General features: G+C 30.2%; 1 protein-coding gene across 1 annotated transcript in view; it reads right to left on the bottom strand.

Moving 5' to 3' along the window:
- LOC142329504 (peptidoglycan-recognition protein LF-like) overlaps nt 1-19364 on the bottom strand; it is a 106115-nt gene extending 86751 nt beyond the window's left edge. The window contains exon 1 of the mRNA XM_075374179.1: nt 18920-19364. Within this exon, the coding sequence (XP_075230294.1) occupies nt 18920-19364 (445 nt within the window). The remainder of the gene's footprint in view (nt 1-18919) is intronic.
- Between the last annotated feature and the right edge of the window lie 1686 nt (nt 19365-21050).

Raw genomic sequence — 21050 nt, 5'->3', positions numbered from 1 at the left:
TTAAGAATAAACTAAATCCTAAAAAATGTAGATTTACTAATAAATACTGGTCCTCATGATGTATAATTTTCTTATATTACTTTACCCTTTTGCCATTAAGCGTCAGGATCAGTCATACGACTTTCTTTGTTGTTATTTTTATTCTGAAAATTAGTTCTCTAAAGTAGTAATCCCATGAAATAGTATTATATTTTAGACGGGAATGTACGCAGGTATACTAAATACTTAATATTACAATAATAAATTGAGCGTAAAATAATTTTCTACCTACAATTATTAACAACTGTCAATGTATAATTACGTAGCAACAACTTAATATTAATTCAAAATATAAACCAATAATTTACGAGTATACTTATAATTTTCACTGATACTATGATAATAGTATCAGTATTATCAGTGCAAATTATAACTATAATTGTTAGTTTTATAAATATTCTTTATTTTGTATAAACAAAATAAACATATTTAAAAAATAATTTAACAACCCGGAAAGACACGTGATTTCGGCTTTATATAAGAAAGATTAACTATTAAAAAAATATATATTTGTACAAAAGGGTAGAATATTAAATTAGAAAAATGTTGTCGACAACTATTGTTTTTGAAATATATTCAAAAATGTTACTGTTCGAAGTTTAGAAAGCTCAGTTGATGCGGCGACGTTATATCGCAGTATACTGTTCCCTCCACTGTACAAAAAAAAAAGCAATGCCATCACGATTTCAGACACTCCAGATAGAACTACTGCACATCAATTTTATATAGGGTGCTCTAGTCCCCACTTTATAAACTTTAATAAGTAACATTTATTTTTTAAAAAACCCGGAAGTTTATAATTCCCATCTTCTTAAAGTGAGAGATGTTCTTTTTTTAAACTTTGACAAATTTAGGAAGTGCAAGTATATAAATGCGCAGTAGATATACCTGGGGTGTGTAAAGTATTGTTGACACCGCTAATAGTACAGTGTAGGGGAAAACAACATTCTGCATGCATTCTTCAAGCTAGGAAGAAACCAATATTTTTATTGCATGTATTTATGTTTTGTACTCCTCGTATCTACCCCGCCGTTCCAGCAATCCAACTCTACCCTTCTTGTCTGCTGGGTTTTTTAAACGTTAACGAGTAATACATGGAAGTAACAGAATTAGATATGTATTATTGTTACAAAACTAATACTCTTAAAACTAAAATTAAATAAAATCTTTAAGCGTTTGGAATGTGGTAGTTTCAAACAGAAAAATAGATCGCTTTGAGGTTGGAGAATTTGCTAAATTTTCTGTTCCTATGTTAACTGTTGAAAAGTTATTTAAGGATAACCATACTTTGTTAACATTCAAAGAACAAAGTGATAAATATAAAGTACTAAGAAAGAAGAACGATAAGTCCGGTGACTTTGATATAACTTCCATTTTTTAGAAGTTTAAAATTTCAAAGAGGTTAACAACTAGTTTCCAGTTCGATCGTATTACTTTTGGAAAATCAATATTTAGAAAAAACATAATATTAAGTGTATCTTTTCATCTGGAAGGCTTTCGGTTCAAATTCCGTTTAGATTTAACATCTTTCATACATTACAAAGATTTTTAAATTACATTGCCAAGCATAAATTTTAAATTTAATTATTTTTTTTATAAAAGAGATGTATAAACCAATATGGTCATTAGCCCCATGGAAATTGATAGCGTATGAAAAGATCCCATGCATGACCGGGATTCGAACCCGGGACCTCCGCATGAAATACCGAGACGCTAACTACTCGCCCACGAAGGTCAGCTAATTTTTACTTCCTTCTACGAAGTAAAGTATTTTGATCGCGAAAACTTTTTTGATCGCGAAAACTTTTGATTATCAGATTTCAACGGAAATATTCATTTTGACCATCCCTGAATCCATTTTGACTATTTTCGGGCGTTACATCTGTACGTTCGTACGTATATAGCTTAACTTCAGTAATAAGCCCTCATTATTCTTAAAATTATTTATTGTATTATTTATAGCTCAATATATGTTTACAGTAATTTTTTTCATGGAGGAATTTATTTTATTCATTAACATGTGGCAAAGAGTAATTTTAGGTAATTTACAGAGAAACCCACCGGGTTGGTCTAGTGGTTAACGCGTCTTCCCAAATCAGCTGATTTGGAAGTCGAGAGTTACAGCATTCGTCCTAGTAAAGCCAGTTATTTTTACACGGATTTGAAAACTAGATCGTGGATACCGGTGTTCTTTGGTGGTTGGGTTTCAATTAACCACACATCTCAGGAATGGTCAAACTGAGAATGTAGAAGACTACACTTTATTTATACTCATGCATATCATCCTCATTCATCCTCTGAAGAATTATCTAAACGGTAGTTACCAGAGGCTAAACAAGAAAAAGAAAAAGGTAATTTACAGATGTAAATAACACAACTATACGGAAAATCTTAAAACTCAATATCTTTGTTTCTATTCAGAATTCGTTCTTAAGTAAAGCAATTTCATTTTTTATTTTTATTAAATTTATATCAAACATGTTTAGCATTTGATAAAAAAAAGAGGTTTATGGTTAATTAATTGATAATCTTCCATGATGAAACCCAGTAACTATTCTAGGTACTACGGTTGTAATAGTATAATGAAACAGGAAAACCACAAAATAAGTAAACACCTTGGTAGACTATCTAGAAATTTAGTTTTTATCAGATAAATTATAATTATTCATAATATTTAAATCTTGTTTATGTAAAATTGTAAATAAATATTAAAATGTTTTTATTCTACCCAGGAAGTTTAAGTAAAGATAACGTTTTCGATTGAAAAAAAATTAATTATCTATGAAAATTTCTTATCGCACAATTTACATACGTGCTAATATATTATGCTGGAATACTAGGAATTTTTTAATTATCATTAATTATTTTATTATTTACGAAAACTGTATCACAAACGTAAAGAAATAATAAAACGTTTCACCGTTTTCTTCAAATCCTGATTCATTTTATAAAGAAAATAAGAAAAGGATAGAAAACGGGGAAAACCATTCCAGCACAGACATCGAGCTGCAGTCCAGCGTAGAAACATGGCTGAAAACACAGGCGGCTCCGTTTATATGATGAGCGTATTGGAAAGTTGGTACCACGCTACGACAAATGTCTAATCGGAGTGGCGACTATGTAGAGAAATAGCGTAACTATGAAAGTACTTGTTACAAATAAAAACTTTTTTATTTTCACTGTGGTTTTAATTTCGTGACCGATCGGACCTTGAAATAAAAATAACCCTCGTATTAGTTTATATATTAATTTTTTTTTCACGTTGTTTACCTAGTTACGTGGTGTAAGTGCGAACGTGTCGGATCCATAATCATGCACACATCGGTTCAAATCCGACTTCTATAAATATATTTTTTTTAATTTAAATATATTGATTTATTAATAATTATTAACCTCTGTAAAATTTTTTGAATTAAAACGAAAAGTACGTAAAACTTTATTTCACTAATAACTTCTGATCTTTTTTTAATCAGAGGATAATAATTATTAATAAATCAATATATGTAAATTAAAAAAAAAAGTTATATGAATATGAAATCGGATTCGAACCGATGTGTCTTCCTCCCTTTGTAAGATCCAAATAATTAATTAATTAAAATTTCATTTGGCTATAACTCTAGAACCAATATATGTATGATATATCGTTGAAAAGCTGTCAACGATGGCTTATTACTGAAGTTAAGAAAAAGTCAAAAATCTAAATATTATTTTGGATTTTTGGCTTTTTTGGACACTTTTGGTTCAGTCGATTACAATCAAAGTGGAAAGTGCACAACTAGATGTTACAACAGTCCTAAATCAAAAATTTCATCATCCTACGGCTAATCGTTTTTGAGTTACGCGAGATACATACATAAGTACATACATACACGTACTTATAGACGTCACGCTGAAACTAGTCAAAATGGATTCAGGGATGGTCAAAATGAATATTTCCGTTGAAATCTGAAAACCGACATTTTTCGCGACCACAATACTTCCTTTACTTCATACAAGGAAGTAATAATAATTTCTTTATTCCCTTCATCATAAGTTATAGAATACATAAAATTCATTACAAAATATTTACATAAAATAAGTGTATATATATATATATATATATATATATATATATATAGACGTTCCCCATTCGTGAGGGGTCGCACGCCTAGGTGTGTGGCTTCCAATGATCGGGTGGGGACTCCATGGGCTTAAAGGTGGGAATAAGTTAAGACCGAGTCCAGGCCGAGGGGTGGAGGCTGGGGACGGTATAGCCGGACCTGGTCTCTCCTTTCTGCGGTTTGAGGCAGGCAATGTCTTTGACCAAGTCCCGGTCTCTGGCGGGCGACCTGGGAACGACATAGTACTTGTATATAAAAATAAAGTGTCCTGACTGGTTGATCGCATAATTCAAATTGCTTAACTCAACTAGGTGAATTTTGGCAGTTACTTTTATACGGATTTGAATACTAGATCGTGGATACCGGTGTTCTTTGGTGGTTGGATTTCAATTAACCACACATGACCACTTAAGAATGGTCGATCTGAGACTGTATAAGACTACATTTCATTTACATTCATACATATCATCCTCTGAAGTAATACTTACGGTGTGGTTCCGGAGGCTAAACAGAAAACAAAAAAAGAAGATGAATTTTGGAGGGTATATATTATTTTTGTGACATAGGCATTCACTAAGAAATGATTCTGGAAAACCTCGTTGTGAGGGGATAAAAGGAGAGAAAACGTTTTTATGAAAAATCTAAATCTCAAGAACCACAGATGTTACAGTTATGAAACTTAGTATTTAGATACACCTTTTAAAATAAAATTATAAGTGTTTCAGCATTTTTTTTTTTAAATAATTTCTAGGGACGGCATATTTTTCGTGAAATTATTTGAAACCGAAAGTGTTATTGTAGTGAAAATTGGTATCTAGAGTTTTATGTGAAAATAAAAAGGCACATATTTCATGATTTTTCAATCCACATTTTGGGAGGAGCAAGGGAAGAACAAAAAAATATGTATGAATATTATAAATTTCAACAATAAGTAATGAATAATTATTGATAAAATAGAATCATGTTGCAATTCTACAAAAATCATCGAAGAGCGATGACAAAAAACATTTTTCTACGCTGTATTATAAGGTTTGAATTACGCGGCTAGAACTTGCATCATAATGAGGGTCACTATGAAAGAGATATTCATTATGATATAGGCCAATCTGCCTCCGTGGCGCGAGTGGTAATGTCTCAGTCTTTCATCCCGAGGTCCCGGGTTCGAAAAAAGAAGATGTTCAACCAATCAAAAGCCTACTCTTTCAACCAGTGACCAATCAGAAGCGGTATTGTTTAATGTATCAATAGTATTTTTACTTTTATTTTAATCAAATTTAGTGATTAGCAAGAACAGGTTAATTTGAAGGTATTAGGTAAGTTTCTATCCTTTTGTTAACTATGTCGGATATTGAGGAAGAAATGCCTTTAATACCGATCGATATTAAAGAAAAGGCAGTACTTATATTGCCTCACAAATATATTGTTTAATGCATTTTTAGAAAGATTACAAAAAATATTCCGTAAACAATGCATTATATCACTGATTTAAATCAATAATGCCAATATTTTCTCACCTTGGAAAAAATACGGTATGCGAACTACCCATTATAGCCATTAATACACACTAAGTTACGACACTCGCCAAGGCCGTGTCGCAACTTGCTAAGTAAGCACTTGTGCATTAATGGCTGTCATAACAGACTTGTTTAATGTATACTTTATTTTTCAATTTATTATTAAAAACACTCAAATTTCTTAATACCTGAATTCAATCTATTATATAAATGTATAGAGAAATATAAAACAAATTCTTCAAACAATGCAGTCTTAACTTTAAGAACGAAGGTTAAATTTTCATCACGAATATTAAAGCCTGTTACACAAAACTATTTCAGCAATAAAAACATAAAAAGCAAAGTAAATACGAACAATTTACTAACTGTCAACACAACTGAGCTGAAAGAAAAATTTCAAACATATAACTTAAATTATGCCCGAGTAAATTTTAAACAATCATAAACCCACGCCAGCATGCGATGACGTAAACATGCGAGATTGTATTAAAGCATTCGTTCTCAAAGACGAATAACTACCTCTTGTGAGCGCTCAAGACCTTCCGGAGGCGGTAGAAAACCTATAGAAAATTGGGGGCGATCAGGCACTCTAGGAAGGCAATGACTGATTTATATAAAAGACAAAAATGTTGTTTTGAAACCTGATGCTTCAAACTAAAATTAAAGAAATACCTATATTTTATGATAAAAAATTATTGTATTCAAACTATTTATATGATAATACTGAACTTTGCAACCAAGAGGCTTAGAGAGCCTAAAAAAATTAAAGCTTGTTTTCTAAAATTAAAATTGTTGTTTTTAAGAGAGCATCTTAAAAACAGCAATTGCAATTATTATTTTTAACAGATGGTAAGTTTAAAAATTTTAGGGGGCGCTAAAAATATTTTGATTCTCAATGTGGGCGGTGGACGATAAAGTTTGTGAATCAACGTACTAAAGCATAATATAATACTTTTAAAGCATCTCTAAATCATGAATTACTAAAATATAAATTTTTCTATAAAAAAAAATCACTGTAGAGTACAATATTAATAGAAGAGGAGATGAAAACTGGCAGAAAATTATGTCATATATTTTCTGTCAAAAGCTGGTTATTTGTCAACCGATTTTAAAAATTAGGATGTCATTTTGTTCACAATAAAATGTTAACATTTTTTTTTTTTCAAATAAATCGTAATATCATAATACTGAAGATTACCGAGGTATAAAGGACTGAAAAACTGACATGGCTGCCATTTTGAAATTTATGAACGTGTTCTTATTTACATTGTAAATTTTGTATTTATTGGGAAACGTTGGTATAAATGAGTGTAAAAAATATTATTGTTTCTCATTATGTAATTCCTCAATCCGATCTTGAGATAAAAAGTTTTCATTAACAAACACAAATTGTTGGACAAAGAGTAAATGAAGGTGAAATCGACATTTTTTTCACAGGATATTTTTTCATTTTGACACGTAGAATCTCAAAATTTACAGTCAACCCACCATTTTAGGTACATTTTGTATTCAATACGTTCTCTAATTCACAGCTGACTTAAACTACATTCATAGATTTTTAAAAACTGTCACCTCAATTTTCATACATGAACATAAGCCAGGCACTCTCTCACAGTCAAATGAATGGACCATTCCATTATTGGTCCCATAAAAAAAAAAAAAAAAAAAATCAGTATTTACGGTATAAAACGGTAAAAAACGAGTATTTTTAGCAGGGTGTTTTCAGATAAGAATTAAAAACAAGTGACAACACTACTGTAGGACTTTCCCGACAAAAGGCTATAGCCGCGTTCCGGGAAAGTTCTACAACTGTGAATTGTTTCTGTTGCGCGGCTTACACACACATACACACAGGACTTAATTTAAAATATTATTACTTTATTTAAATGTAATATTATTTTTGTTTATTTAATTCAATGATCTAACTAAAGCGCACCCGTTTACCGCATTTAATTCGCTCGAGTGTGGCGGTACTACAGGCGATGGTCGACATTAACTAAATTAATATAATTTCACAACTTACGTAAAAAATTTCGCTTGTAACCTAACGAGACTTAACGCACCAGGTACCGAGTCGACCGGGCGATCGAGTTCGAGACCCAGACAGACCTAGTTACTTTTTTAAACTTTAAATATTATTCATTTATTTAATTTTACCTCTCACCTTTTACCCCACAACATAGCAGACGACTACAATAGCAATTTTTGGGGTGGGAATGCGATTTGAACATTTTTTTGCAAATATAGTTATTTTTTAATCGTTAATAAATGTACCTAAGAAAAATATGACCTTAATTACGCGAAATCTCGAGATACTGAGGGTGATCTTGCTCTACAGCCTCACCCTCCTGACCTTTTAAGTTGAAAATTTAATGGCATGGCAACAATGCCTCGTATATAAAAGTAATCCGACGAAGTTTGGTCAAAATTGGTCCGGAAAATTTCCATCCGGTTTTTCTTGGATTCCTTAGGTGTAAAAACGTCAAGATCCAGTGAAAACCGCATATGCCCAAATTGGACCGATTACAATAATTTCCCTCTAGAGCACTATAGCTCTACTACAGTACTATCTAGACGGGAAACTGATACAAACAGTATTGTCTTTTTACTTGCTGTTATAATTTACAAAATGGTTCAGCGATAAACATTTACAGAAATTAATTTAAGTAAATTAACGAGTAATTTGTCTCCATTTGATAAAATATTCCTCCTATTTTTTGAAACATTGATTCGTGGCATATAAAAGAAGACAATACGATATAACATCCGCCAGTCCTAGGCGGATGTTATATCGTACATTGATAAAATGTCTGAATAAAGGCCAACAACCTTACCGAACTTAGTAAGAACAATCGGACCAACCATTCGGTTAAACAGTATGGTGTATGATGCTTTGTTGTACAACCGAATTAATTGTATCTACGTTAGAGCGGTAATTAGAGAAACAAATGTACCAACTTCAGGATTCTCTCACAGTTTTTCCCTAATGTTCGATGATGTTAGTATCGTTGTCGGACCGACTGTCCGGCCTTCATATACGAGTATTGTTGGAACATCATTCTTGAAATTATTTTGAATATTTTTTTAATATAAATGTTATAATTTTGTTAGTTTTAGGTATAATTAGTTTTAAGTTCATCAACAGCGTCAGAAAATGATGGAATGAATGTGTTAAAGGCATAATTTGCAATTTTTGGAAACATAACTTGGTTTACTGGCATTTCTCCCGCCACCATTCCATTCGGTCGCCCTAAAGCATAAGACCGAATGTCTGTGCCACGAAGGGCTACTGAGCCTCGAACAGTTTAAGCGACCTGTCCCCTACGTAGTTCTCTAATAGAGCTAACATAACAGCGTGAACGGAGTAAGCGCGGTGCCAGACACCACTCGCTTGTGTGTCTCAAGTCCACTTGTCATATACTACAACTAAATTGGATAGCCGCACCAGATCTATAATAAAATATGAGACCAGTCAATAAATGTAAAATTTATATCGTTAAGGACATAATTCGCTGCCATGCCTAGGTCGTTGAATTCCACCAAGTACCTGTCCACCATTTTACAGTGCTTGGAGCCATAATTGGCTGGTGGTCAGGCATTCTCAGTGTTAGCTTCCCACAGTATGTTTGGAAACATAAATAAATTACACGTAGGTTACAATCAACCGTTCTTCAGCACAGTTTTTCTTAATTTTGTATTTTGTTTTTGAATAAATGGTCGCATCATGTGTAATCCGTTGAAACGCTCACTACAATTCTTAGAAATCGCTTGCAACTAACTCGGATGGGTGACTGAATCTCTTCCGATTTAACCAGTATTTTCTCAAATTGTTTGTCTCTTTCTTGAGACTTAAGTGAAGATTACAATATTTTGAAATTTAGAGTCGACGGAACAACGAAAGTTCATTCAGTAGAGTAAATAATAACTGAGGAATTGTGTTGTAACTTATGTAGAAATTGTTTCAAAAAAATTACAATATATAAACTTACCTTCAATTTCTCGAACCCAACAGATTGATTTGTTGGACCAAAGAAGTTGGGTAATGTATAGCGCCTTTAATTGCATTATGCCAATATACACAGGCTTCTTTATTCAGTACTACATGAAGATTTCCTGGTGCGATCACAGAACATAAATATATGCGATGAACAGATCATAACGTTTATTAGTTATATCTTCAATGCAGCATTTTTTTGAAGAAAAAAAGATAGACTCGTCATAGAATGATATTTTTATTTTACATTATACAACACATTGTAGAATGTAAAAGATATTTTTATATCGACCACAATATGATTTTTCCCCGTACAAGTCGCCGTATGTTGACTTTAGTAAAAAACATTTTATTCATAGCATAATGACATCATACCCTCAATTATTAATGACACTTCAATTAATGCCTCCAGTTTAATTTACATCATTATTTCTTTTTTTATATCCAATAAGTAAAGGATATTATTTTTCTGTTTGAAAAAAATTCTAGAACTTGTTTTAGAAAACTCAATTTTTTTAAAATCCGAAATATTACAATTACAAGAGATATTTTTATTAAATCCGTTTCATTTTATATAATTAAATTCCTATTTAATGACCAGCCTCCGTGGCCAAGTGGTAGCGTCTCGGCCTTTCATCTTGACGTCCCGGGTTCGAATCCCGGTCAGGCATGGCATTTCATACACGCTGCAAATTATTCATCTCATTCTCTGAAGCAATACCTAACGGTGGTCCCGGAGGTTAAACAAAAAAAAAACTCCTATTTAAAACTATGCTCTTTATATTAGAACTTTAATGCAAAAACTCCATTAGCAAATCACTAATTCACGGTATAATATATATATATATATATATATATATATATATATATATATATATAGAGAGAGAGAGAGAGAGAGAGAGAGAGAGAGAGAGACAGAGAGAGAGTGAGAGACTAATTTTAAGATTACGAGGCGTGGTTCAAAGGTAAGAGCCGATTGGTAACAAAATGAGAACAGTTGTAAAAATAAAAAAATTATTAATGGTTTCAAATACTTACATATTTACTTTATTTTCTATATAATCACCATTTCGTTCCAAATCCTTTTGGATATCATGAAACTTCTTTAAACTCACTGCTGAAATTCCGCCGCCTGGAATCGTAGCCACTTTTCCATCTAGATTTTCAACTCTTCACTTTCCTCGAATCATTGTGATGCTACCCAGTTTTTGAGGTGTAGTCATTGGGCGCGAGATCAGGACTGTAAGGGGGATGATCAAAAATCTCCCATCTGAATTTTTGAATTGTTTCTGTTGTGCATGCAGCCGTGTGTGGACGTGCGTTATCTACGAAGAACAATTCCTGATCTCAGCATTCGCAACGTAGGTTTTGATTGGCACGAAGCAGTTTAGAATGTGTTTCACAAATGGTGATGTGTTGGTTGTTCCAGATCCCATGAAATCAATCAAAAGCACTTCGTTTTGGTCCCAGAATACAGTTGCCGTGATTTTCTTTCGCTTGTATGAATTTTTCCGGTTTAGGTGAACCGGAATGATGTCTTTGCATGAACTTTTGTTGTTTTGTCTCAACATTGAGGTATGAAATTCATGTTTCGTCACTAGTGACGATACGGGAAACAAATTCGTCCCCCTCGTGGTTAAAGCGGTCGAGAAAACACACGCAGATGTTATTCTGTGATCTTTGTGAACACTTAACATTTTCGGCACCCAGTTTCGAACACAGTTTACGGTGGTCTAGAGTATCAGTCACGGTTCTCAACAATGTTGTCTTTGAAACTTCCGTAAATTCTAGAGAAAGATTGCTAATCGTAAAGCGACAATTTTCTCTCACTTATGCATTCACAAGTTCAACGAATCATCAGTCCGGACATTAGGCCTGCCAGTTATCTGTTCGTCGTGAACATCTGAACAGCCTTTCTGAAACGCATACCATTCTTTCACTCATTACAGAAGGCGCATACGTTTCACACAATTGACGGTGAATTTCAGCAGCATTATGTCCTCTTCCGTTTAAAAATCTAATCGCTGATCGAACTTTACAACTGGTGGGATTTATTATTACCACACCGTTTCGCAAAAGCAACAATAATGAACTGACGGCAATGTAACGGTTACATTCCCAACGATCATTTCAAGCTACTGCGCATACACGAACCAATCAGTGTTGCCAATTGTTATTTATAACTCATCTACTCTTTTGATTTTGAACCGCGATTCGTACTCAAAAAATTAGTGGTAATATAACACGATCGTAAAACGTAATTAACAAATGTAACTTATAACAGAAAATTATTTTTTACTAAGTGCAACACAAATAAATTCTTTTAATTAATATCAGCCTAAAATATGATGGAAGACTATGCATTCAACATGTTGTATTAATTACAAGGATTAACACAAGAAATAATTAATTAATTGGTATTCAAGATTATTAACAAGTCTTTAAAACGAGATTAAATTTTTAATTAGATGCATTTTTGTTGTAAAACAAAGTAATAATTCATATTTTACATTTATATTTTTATTCTATATTTATATTTCAAGGTCGTTACGCATTGCGTGCAACGATGATTCTTCTTCTTATTAAAAAAATAATATACATAATTACTTTTAATTTAGTTTGAATAATCACAGGAAATTATAAAGAAATTACATGTATATATAATATATATATGAAATTTTATTTTCCTAATGTGTACGGTACAATCTGCTCAACTAGTGAACATTAAGCAACCCTCCCTTCATCACAATGAGATGAGGATGATATGTATGACACGTAAATGAGGTGTAGTCTTGTACAATCTCAGGCCGACCATTCCTCAGATGTGTGGTTAATTGAACCCCAACCATCAAAGTACACCGGTATCCAATGCCTGGTATTCAAATCCGTATAAAAGCAACTAACTTTTACTAGGATTTGAACCTCAGAACCTTCGTTTTCGAAAATTAGCTGTTAAACAACTGATTTGCAACGAGTTAACCATATATATATATATATATATATATATATAGAGCGTTCATAAAGTATGGGAACCTTTAAATAACTTTTCCAACTGTTAAACATAGAAAAATACAATTTTTTTCACAGTTAGTTTCATAAGTGGTCTACACTGCCTATTAAATAACTTCTCTCAACAATCAAACAGTAAAAAAAAAAATTTACCAAATGCTCCATGTATTTTCATTTTTTGATAAGAGACCACTACTTTATTTATATATAGTGTACTGTAGACCACTTTTGAAATTAGCTGGGAAAAATATTAAATGACCCCCACTTCGACTATGTTTGTTGAAGCCATACGTTTTTAATGCCCTTTAAAATGATATATCACATCCTATTGTTTACATTTAAAAGTTATGAATTACTCTACTGGGTACTGGGTATGGTAATCATCACCGAAAATTTTTTTTGTGATAAGAGCATCTACTAAATTTCATTTTTCCATTTTTAATAACGGTTGGAAAGTTATTTAAGGGTTCAGTATTTTATTAACATTGTATATTTACCGGAAATAATTTCAAAAAATGTTCCACTATTAAAAACAAACAAATTTCATGTTGATACATGTCAGAAACGCTTTGTTTTGCAACAGGCGGCTAGCTAAACATTTTCCCCTGATTTGTGGTAAATTACATCAATACTGAAATTCTTGAGCCAAATATAACAGGGGACAAAATTGGTCGTATATTGTGCTCTTTGACCTGAAAAAACTGAATTTCGAGACTGTTTCTTCATTACTTTTAAAGGGAACTATAGTAATACCAAATAAAATTGAGTCAAAATTTATACACTTTCTGTATTTTGTGTATTTCTGTATATGTAAATTATACACTGTAATACACTATTGTACTGTAATATACTATTATTAGAGTGTATATGGTGTACACTGTAAAAAATTATGAAGAGATTAATTTTGAGAAAATTGATGTAACTAAATTAAATTCAACTAAAAATAAATAAACTCTTTAGGAATATACCTTTTGTTTAAAAAAAAAATCTGATGTGGACAACACATGACTTCCTTGTACGCCTATTGAATTGCATTTACAATTTTTTTTTAAATGAAAAATACATAACATTTTATTTCATTAAAAACGTCTGATAATTTTTGTTGTTGTTTATATTGAATTATTATTATTCATCGTAAAACTTTTTACAATGAGAGATTAATAATTATTAATAAATCAATATATTTAAATTAAAAAAAAAAAAAAGTTAAAAAAAAGAGATGAAATATGATTCGAACCGATGAGCCTTCCCACAAGATTCATATATTTCATTAATTAAACTTTTATTTGGCTATAACTCTGTAACCAATGAAAAGAAGTATCTCTTATGATATATCGTTAAAAAGCTCACAATATTACTGCAGTTAAGAAAAACTCCAAAATAAAAATGTTTTGAATTTTGGGATTTTTTGAACTCTTTTGGTCCAGTCGATCACAATTGCGATCACAATTTTGCGATCACAATATTTCCCTTTACTTCGTACAAGAAAGTAAAAATTGTGATCGGTCTAGAGATAGAGCGGGTGTACTCGTAAAGAAAATATAGCGTTTTTAATACGCACTTTAACGATTATTTTCAAGACGCTTACACTGAAAATGGAAATTTTTTTAGTAAAACAACTACATCTGAATCATAAAGGATTAGAAAAACTTTACAATATTAATTGTAAACTGTTCGTTACAATATTGTTTAGTAAACAAAAAATGATTACAGAAAAATAAATTATTATAAATCAAAATTTGACGGTCTGATAAAAAACGATCTGCGTGATTAAAAATTTATAAATTGTGGATAAAATAAAATTACAGAAAAAATGTGTGAACAAAAAAATTAGTAAATAGCTTTATAGCACACATTCTGCCCCTTTTATGTAGGATATCTGAATTCAAAATTATTTTTCAAAAACTGCTAAAAAAGCCGCTGCTATTTTCTATTGCAGGCTAGTAGTAATAAATAAGTAGAGTGATTATAAAAAATAAATGTGTTTAACATATTAATTATTATAAATTCTCACAATAGTTACGTTTTTAATATAATAGCTTTTTGTTTGTTTTTCTGTATTAGATACAACAGTTGGAAATGTAAGTGTAATATCTATTCAACGCAAACTATATGCTTTGAATAGCATGGGATTTTCGTATACAATTTTATTAGATGATACAATATTAATACAATTGGATTATGTATACGTATAAAAATTTACATAAAAGTTAGGCAGCTGATGAAATTTACATAACAAAAAGCAACAAAGAAATCGTTTAAGAGATAAGAATTAAATTTATAAACGGTAATTAAATATTTCAGTAAAATTAACCGATATGATATTTTCAACTAGACTGTACGCAATTAATAAGAATAAAACAAGTAATTTTTCAAACGATCGGTCTGTATAAGAATACATATGACCTTGTTTATCAGTGCATTATGTAGCCGATACGTACAGTAATAAGCTGTAAAAAGAAAATTATTCAATTTTTTACTTAACGTTAACTATAAAGTAGAATTTGTATTACATCAAAAATAAAAATAATAATAATATTAAAATATTAGATATGTTATAAACCAACGTTTTACTGGTTCAATAAATTACGCCGTAGTAAAGAAAATTCATTTACGAAGAAACATATTTTAGAGTAAACATTAAAAATAAAAGAAGATAATCGACAATGTTGTCTTATTTTCAGTTACGTAAAGTTAATTTATTTTAACATAATAATCTTAAGTAACATTTAAACTTAACTTAAGTAACGTAACTAACATTTATCACGGACTCTTTTGTTAGCATTCAAATTACTTATAGCGTAATTAGTACACAGATGGACGTGCAGATAGATAAAAAAATATATACATATATTGTTTCACAATTTCTTTCATTTAAATTTTTACGCTTCTTAGAATAAGTTTTTAGACATTTAATTCATATAACTAAAATAAAAATAAATGAAATAGAGATTTTTCGTAAAAAAAGTAAAAATAAAAAAAATCTTATATCAAATACCAGAGAACGGGTGAAATGTTACACATTCTCTTTAACAAGGTATAAAAAAAATAATTAAACTTTGGAATCTTCAATTAGAAGAATTGGAAATCCGTTCCAAATTGTAGGAACAAAACACAAAGTGTTTTGTTGAGTTTAGCTTCCGCAAATGATTTGGCAGTCCTAATTAAAAACATCGAGTTCGTACAAACGTAACCTTCTGAAAGAAATATTGGTAAAAACTAGTTTAAAAATCTTCATTTGACAGGAAAACTAAACTCATGACAAATATTAGTCCACCGGGTCTAGTGGTTAACGCGTCGTCGTAAATCAGTTAACAGTTGAATTTTGAAGTCAAAGGCACTGAGGTTAAAATTCTAGTGAAAATAAGTTGCTTTTATAAGGATTTGAATACTGGGCAGACGATACCGGTGTACTTTGGCGATTGGTGTTCAATTAACCATACAACTCTGGAATCGTCGGCCAGAGTCTGTACAAGACTACACTTCATTCACTCGTACATGACATACATATGATCCTCATCTCATTGAGCCGTAGTGGAGGAGAGTGGTTGCTTATTGTTCACTAGTTAAACAGATAGCAGCCGTGAGTGGTAGCGTCTCGGCCGGCCTTTTATCCGGTATTCCTGGGTTCAAATCCAGGTCAGGCACGGCATTTTCACACACGCTACAAATCATTCATCTAACCTCTGAAGAGCAATACTTAACGGTGGTCCCGGAGGTTAAAAAAAAAACAGCAACGTAAAGATTAGGAAAATGAAATGAGTGACCAAAGAAAATGAACCGAGTTACTGGATCATGTTTTCAAATATTCAAAAATTTTCGTAATTTTTTCAAACATTTGAAAAATTTAAATATTTAGGAGAAAAAATGGCTTGGAAAAAATGGTGATCCTTTCCGAACCGAAATTTACAACGAAAAACCAGAAAATTTTCCGATTCGATAAGAAAAAATACTGACAACACAGCTGTTAGCCACGTTCCAGGACAGTTCTACAACTGTGGGTTGTTTCTTATGTACGGCTTACACACACACAACTTAATTAAAAATATTTATCATTTTATTTAAATATAAGAAAATATTTGAATTCTTTTAAAACAGAAAAACTAAATTAACTCCGTTTTAAAAATCAATTAAGAATTGAGAGAAAAATTGATTTCTGAAGAGGAAATCCAATATAGGAAAAGTTTTAAGAAAAATATACAATAATTGGGAAATTCCCAAACCAAAATAATAAAAAAAAGAAACAATGAATTAAGATCCAGTGGTCGTGAAAAAGAAAGAAACGGCATAGACAGATTATGAAGGAATATTAGAAAAAGAGAAACAATTTAACATGAAATAAAGGTGGTAACGCGATCCATAAGGTCAAATTAAATTATTAATAGGACCATTTCTGATGAATTCAACAGAAAATCGAATCTTTTTTTCAAATCTTTTCTTTTGTTATAAAAGGAGAAGGGATTCAAATTTCCATATTAAAAATTTGTAATTTATAACGAAACCGATACCGAAATCAACAGTATTTTACATACAATATCGATGTCATTTTGATTTTAGTAACAAATAAGAAACCAAGAAAAATACAACTTTCACATTTAAATAATTATCATTAAATAAAAGAAATATTTGAAAACAATTAGGTATTTCTAATTTGAAAAATTTCCCTATTTATAGCATTACTTTTTATAATTTTGATTTTTTTAGAAAGGAATTTTTAAAACCTCAAGAAAATTACAATTGAATAACAATTAATGTAATTATTAAAATAAAATTTAAAAAAATATGAAACATAAGAAAATCTTTTAAATATATACAATTGTTTGCCATTTTTAATAAGTTATCGAATAATTTAAAATAAAATTACCAATTATTAACCAAGTCATTTAAAATAAAATTAATTAATTTCCTTTTGCAGAAATATCCCGTTCAATGAATAAGTAAATAAATGTGCTTTAATAATTTTAATTAACGCCTAATGAATTGTGAATTATTTTATGTATTTGTATGTAATATCTTCATGTATTTACATTAATATTAATTTATATGTTTATATTTTAAATAAATAGTATATATTTTAATCACACCGATTTATTATTTTATAATTCAATGTATATCCGTAATGGTCTGATCATGGTTTCCCTTGATTCATTCAGGAAAATATTGGAACAGTTTCTATTTTTTATCCATGGAGTAACATATTTATCTACCCATTGTTGACATGAATTATGAAATATTATTACATATCAATCCGAATAACAGATTAATTTATTTAAAAATTAATGGTATTTCTTTATTAATTATTTATAAAATAATTGTAGAACGATATATATTAAAAGAAATTTAAGACACTTATAATTATTAATAACAATACAAGAAATTGAACAAATAGGATTGTGGAAGTCCATAAAATAACATTATTTGAATGTAAATATTATTTATGGGTAATGTACATGAAAAAATTACTATATCCATTGGTTCCTGTCATGATAGAAGATTTTTTTAATAAAAAGATAAAAGCAATTTTTAAATTAAAACATATTTTTACTCAACTGAATAATTCCTAAACATAAGTAAGGTTAGATAGTCGTAGTTTTATGATTAGATTTAATTTTTATAATTTTCACTCGCCCTATATTCAAACTGAAACACTATCACCATGGGTAGGGGGTAGTGTATATTTAAGAAAAAAGAGGGGGGAAAAAGACAATTAACGGCACTGGCTAATTTTAAGTCTAAAACTGACTCACAACATATAATATCCTGTAAGGTTATTATGTAACTCAGGTCTAACTTAGAACCGTTAATAGTAGAACAAGTGATAATTAAACTGATATGTCAACATTCAAATCTAATTATAAATTAATTGTGAGAATATCCATGTAACAACATAATACCGCTAAATCATAAAATACTGAGCACTGAAAATATCCTACGTAATCTGATCGTAGTAAGAATGATAAATAGCTATACAAATAATTTAAACATGTAAACATAGATTCCAATAAATATCCTTAACATTTTTACCGTAAAAAATGTATAAGTCCTAGAAAAAAATATCAAGCCGAATTCATAAAAAACTTCTTTACAAAAATCAAACAAATAACTAAGTAGCCCGTCTAATCCTTTCAGTAAATTATTATTGTAGAGTTTTAATCAGATATATTTAAAAGGTTTGTCGGGCTGTAGGAAGGATAGCTTCCTAGGTCATTTATAATTAGGTCATTTAAATATACTATATAGAAAAAAAACAAACGTCAGCTTACTTGTAGTTGTTACATGAAGAACAGGTTGAGAAGTAATCCCATTTGGATACGATATATCACCACTTTTACACGAAGACAACACATCGCTCCAGTTCGAATTTGTAGAATCTTGTGTAATTGTTCCGTTCGGATAAATAATCTGGTTCACTGTAATATCACCTGTCACAGACATTTTCCCACCAATAGTCACATCTACGGCATTATCGACATTGATAGGCCCGTATATACCACCAAGAATATTATTATAATCATCACTAGAGTCGGTATTTAATGAAACAGGAAAATTCTGATCAAAAGAATTTTGTCTTATAGAGTAATCTTCTGGATTTTTTTTGAAAGGGTTTTCTAAAGTTTCTAAGGAATAATTATTACCATCATTAATACTACGTTTCGGCTCTACGGACGAATCCGTAGACACCGATGATTCCGGCATGCCGTTAGCCATTTCACTAACATAGTAATAGAAGTATACGTTTAAAAGTTCCCTTTTTAATATAAAATTTCCCTCTTTGTCAATAATTTCCCTTTGTTTATTATCGCACTTAATTTCACAATAAGTTAATATTATCTGTACCTGTAAACAATTTGTTCTGACTTACTGATTCATTAACCCCCAGCAAAAACTACTGAAGGTAAATTGATGAAGATTTGTACACATGTTTTTTCCTACGATGTAAGTGCATACTAAAATTTTTTTTAGAAATTCCCAGATTAAGGGTTAAAATTAAGTAATAATAAAATCTACTACTATTTTAATTTCTCGGTAACAAATGAAAATATCAACTTTATTTTTTGTGTGAGTAATCTTCATGTGAATATCTAAAAACTATATTTTTTGAAATTCCGAGTTTAAAGGATTAACGGGGTTTTAACAAAAAAAACCCGTTTTAAAATCTTTTAAAGGATTAAAACTGTTTTTAACAAAACGATACTGATGTCAAAAAGGTAAGACACTACACATTTCTATTATCAAAATCTGTTATTAATTTAGAATTTTGTTTAAAAAAAAATACATGTTAATAGGTATACAATAATAGATAATAAACAATGTTTAAGCGTTCCATATAATTAGACAAATTTGTTACAAAACTCTTACCGGCCCAATTTCATTTATATGCAGTACATATCAAATTTACAGAAACAATACAATTCTTATGATTATTCGTTGTTTAATAAATGAAATCGAGCCGGTTAGAGTTTTATAACAATTTTTTTTTTTTTTGCTTATTATATGGAACACTTAAACTTTATTTATTATCTCTTACTGTATATCTATTGTCTATTAACATGTATTTTTTTTTAAAGAAAATTCTGAGTTTGATAATAGAAATGTAGTGTCTTAACTTTTTTGATGTTATTATCGTTTTGTCATAAACAGTTTTATTTATATTACAGAAATTTTTTTTTATAGCGGAAGAAATGATACCTGCGAGGCTCTTACCGTACGGTTTACAATTTCACTGTAATTTTTTTTTGGATATCAGTGCGTTTTGTTAGATTATTCTTTTTTTTTTACGAATTACTGATTTTTATCTTATCGATTTAATATTAAAATCTATTGCCTTAGAACAAACAAATTGAATTTCACGGCCAACTGTTTTTGTTGATAGTCATATCATTCACTTCATACCATATTTTTCCTTTTTTAATAAAACTAGTATAATGATCTTTACGAATCGAAAATCCGTGATGTATTATTGCACTTATTACTTTGTAAATGTAACCCTCGATTTTTATTGTTAAATTCGATTTTACTAAACGAATTTATTTATGTTTTATTTATTCATTTTTTAATAAAACCATATAATCTCTTGTAACCTAATACTTTTATTTTTTATTTTTTTTTTAAAGAAGTGATGGGAATTAAAAAATTGTTTTATCTTCAGTACTTTTATTTTCATAAAAGCATACACTATTAAAACAAGCTGTAGCATATTATCTTTTAAATTTTATTATTTCAAGTACGTTATCAAGTTTCTGTACGCTACTTAGTATTATCAAGTACTGCTATCTAGCGGCGCGATTCGTAAAGGTACGTTAAAAAAATTAATAAAATGACATATCGAGTTCCGCGGTTCATCAAATGAAAAAAAAACGGTGTCTAACAAAATTCGAGGTACGTTTTAAAAGT

Source organism: Lycorma delicatula, chromosome 8 (assembly GCF_047948215.1).
Source record: "Lycorma delicatula isolate Av1 chromosome 8, ASM4794821v1, whole genome shotgun sequence".
In the NCBI taxonomy this organism is placed as follows: Eukaryota; Metazoa; Arthropoda; class Insecta; order Hemiptera; family Fulgoridae; genus Lycorma; species Lycorma delicatula.
The sequence above is the reverse complement of the archived record's forward strand: the minus strand, read 5'-3'. Positions and strand labels throughout refer to the sequence as shown.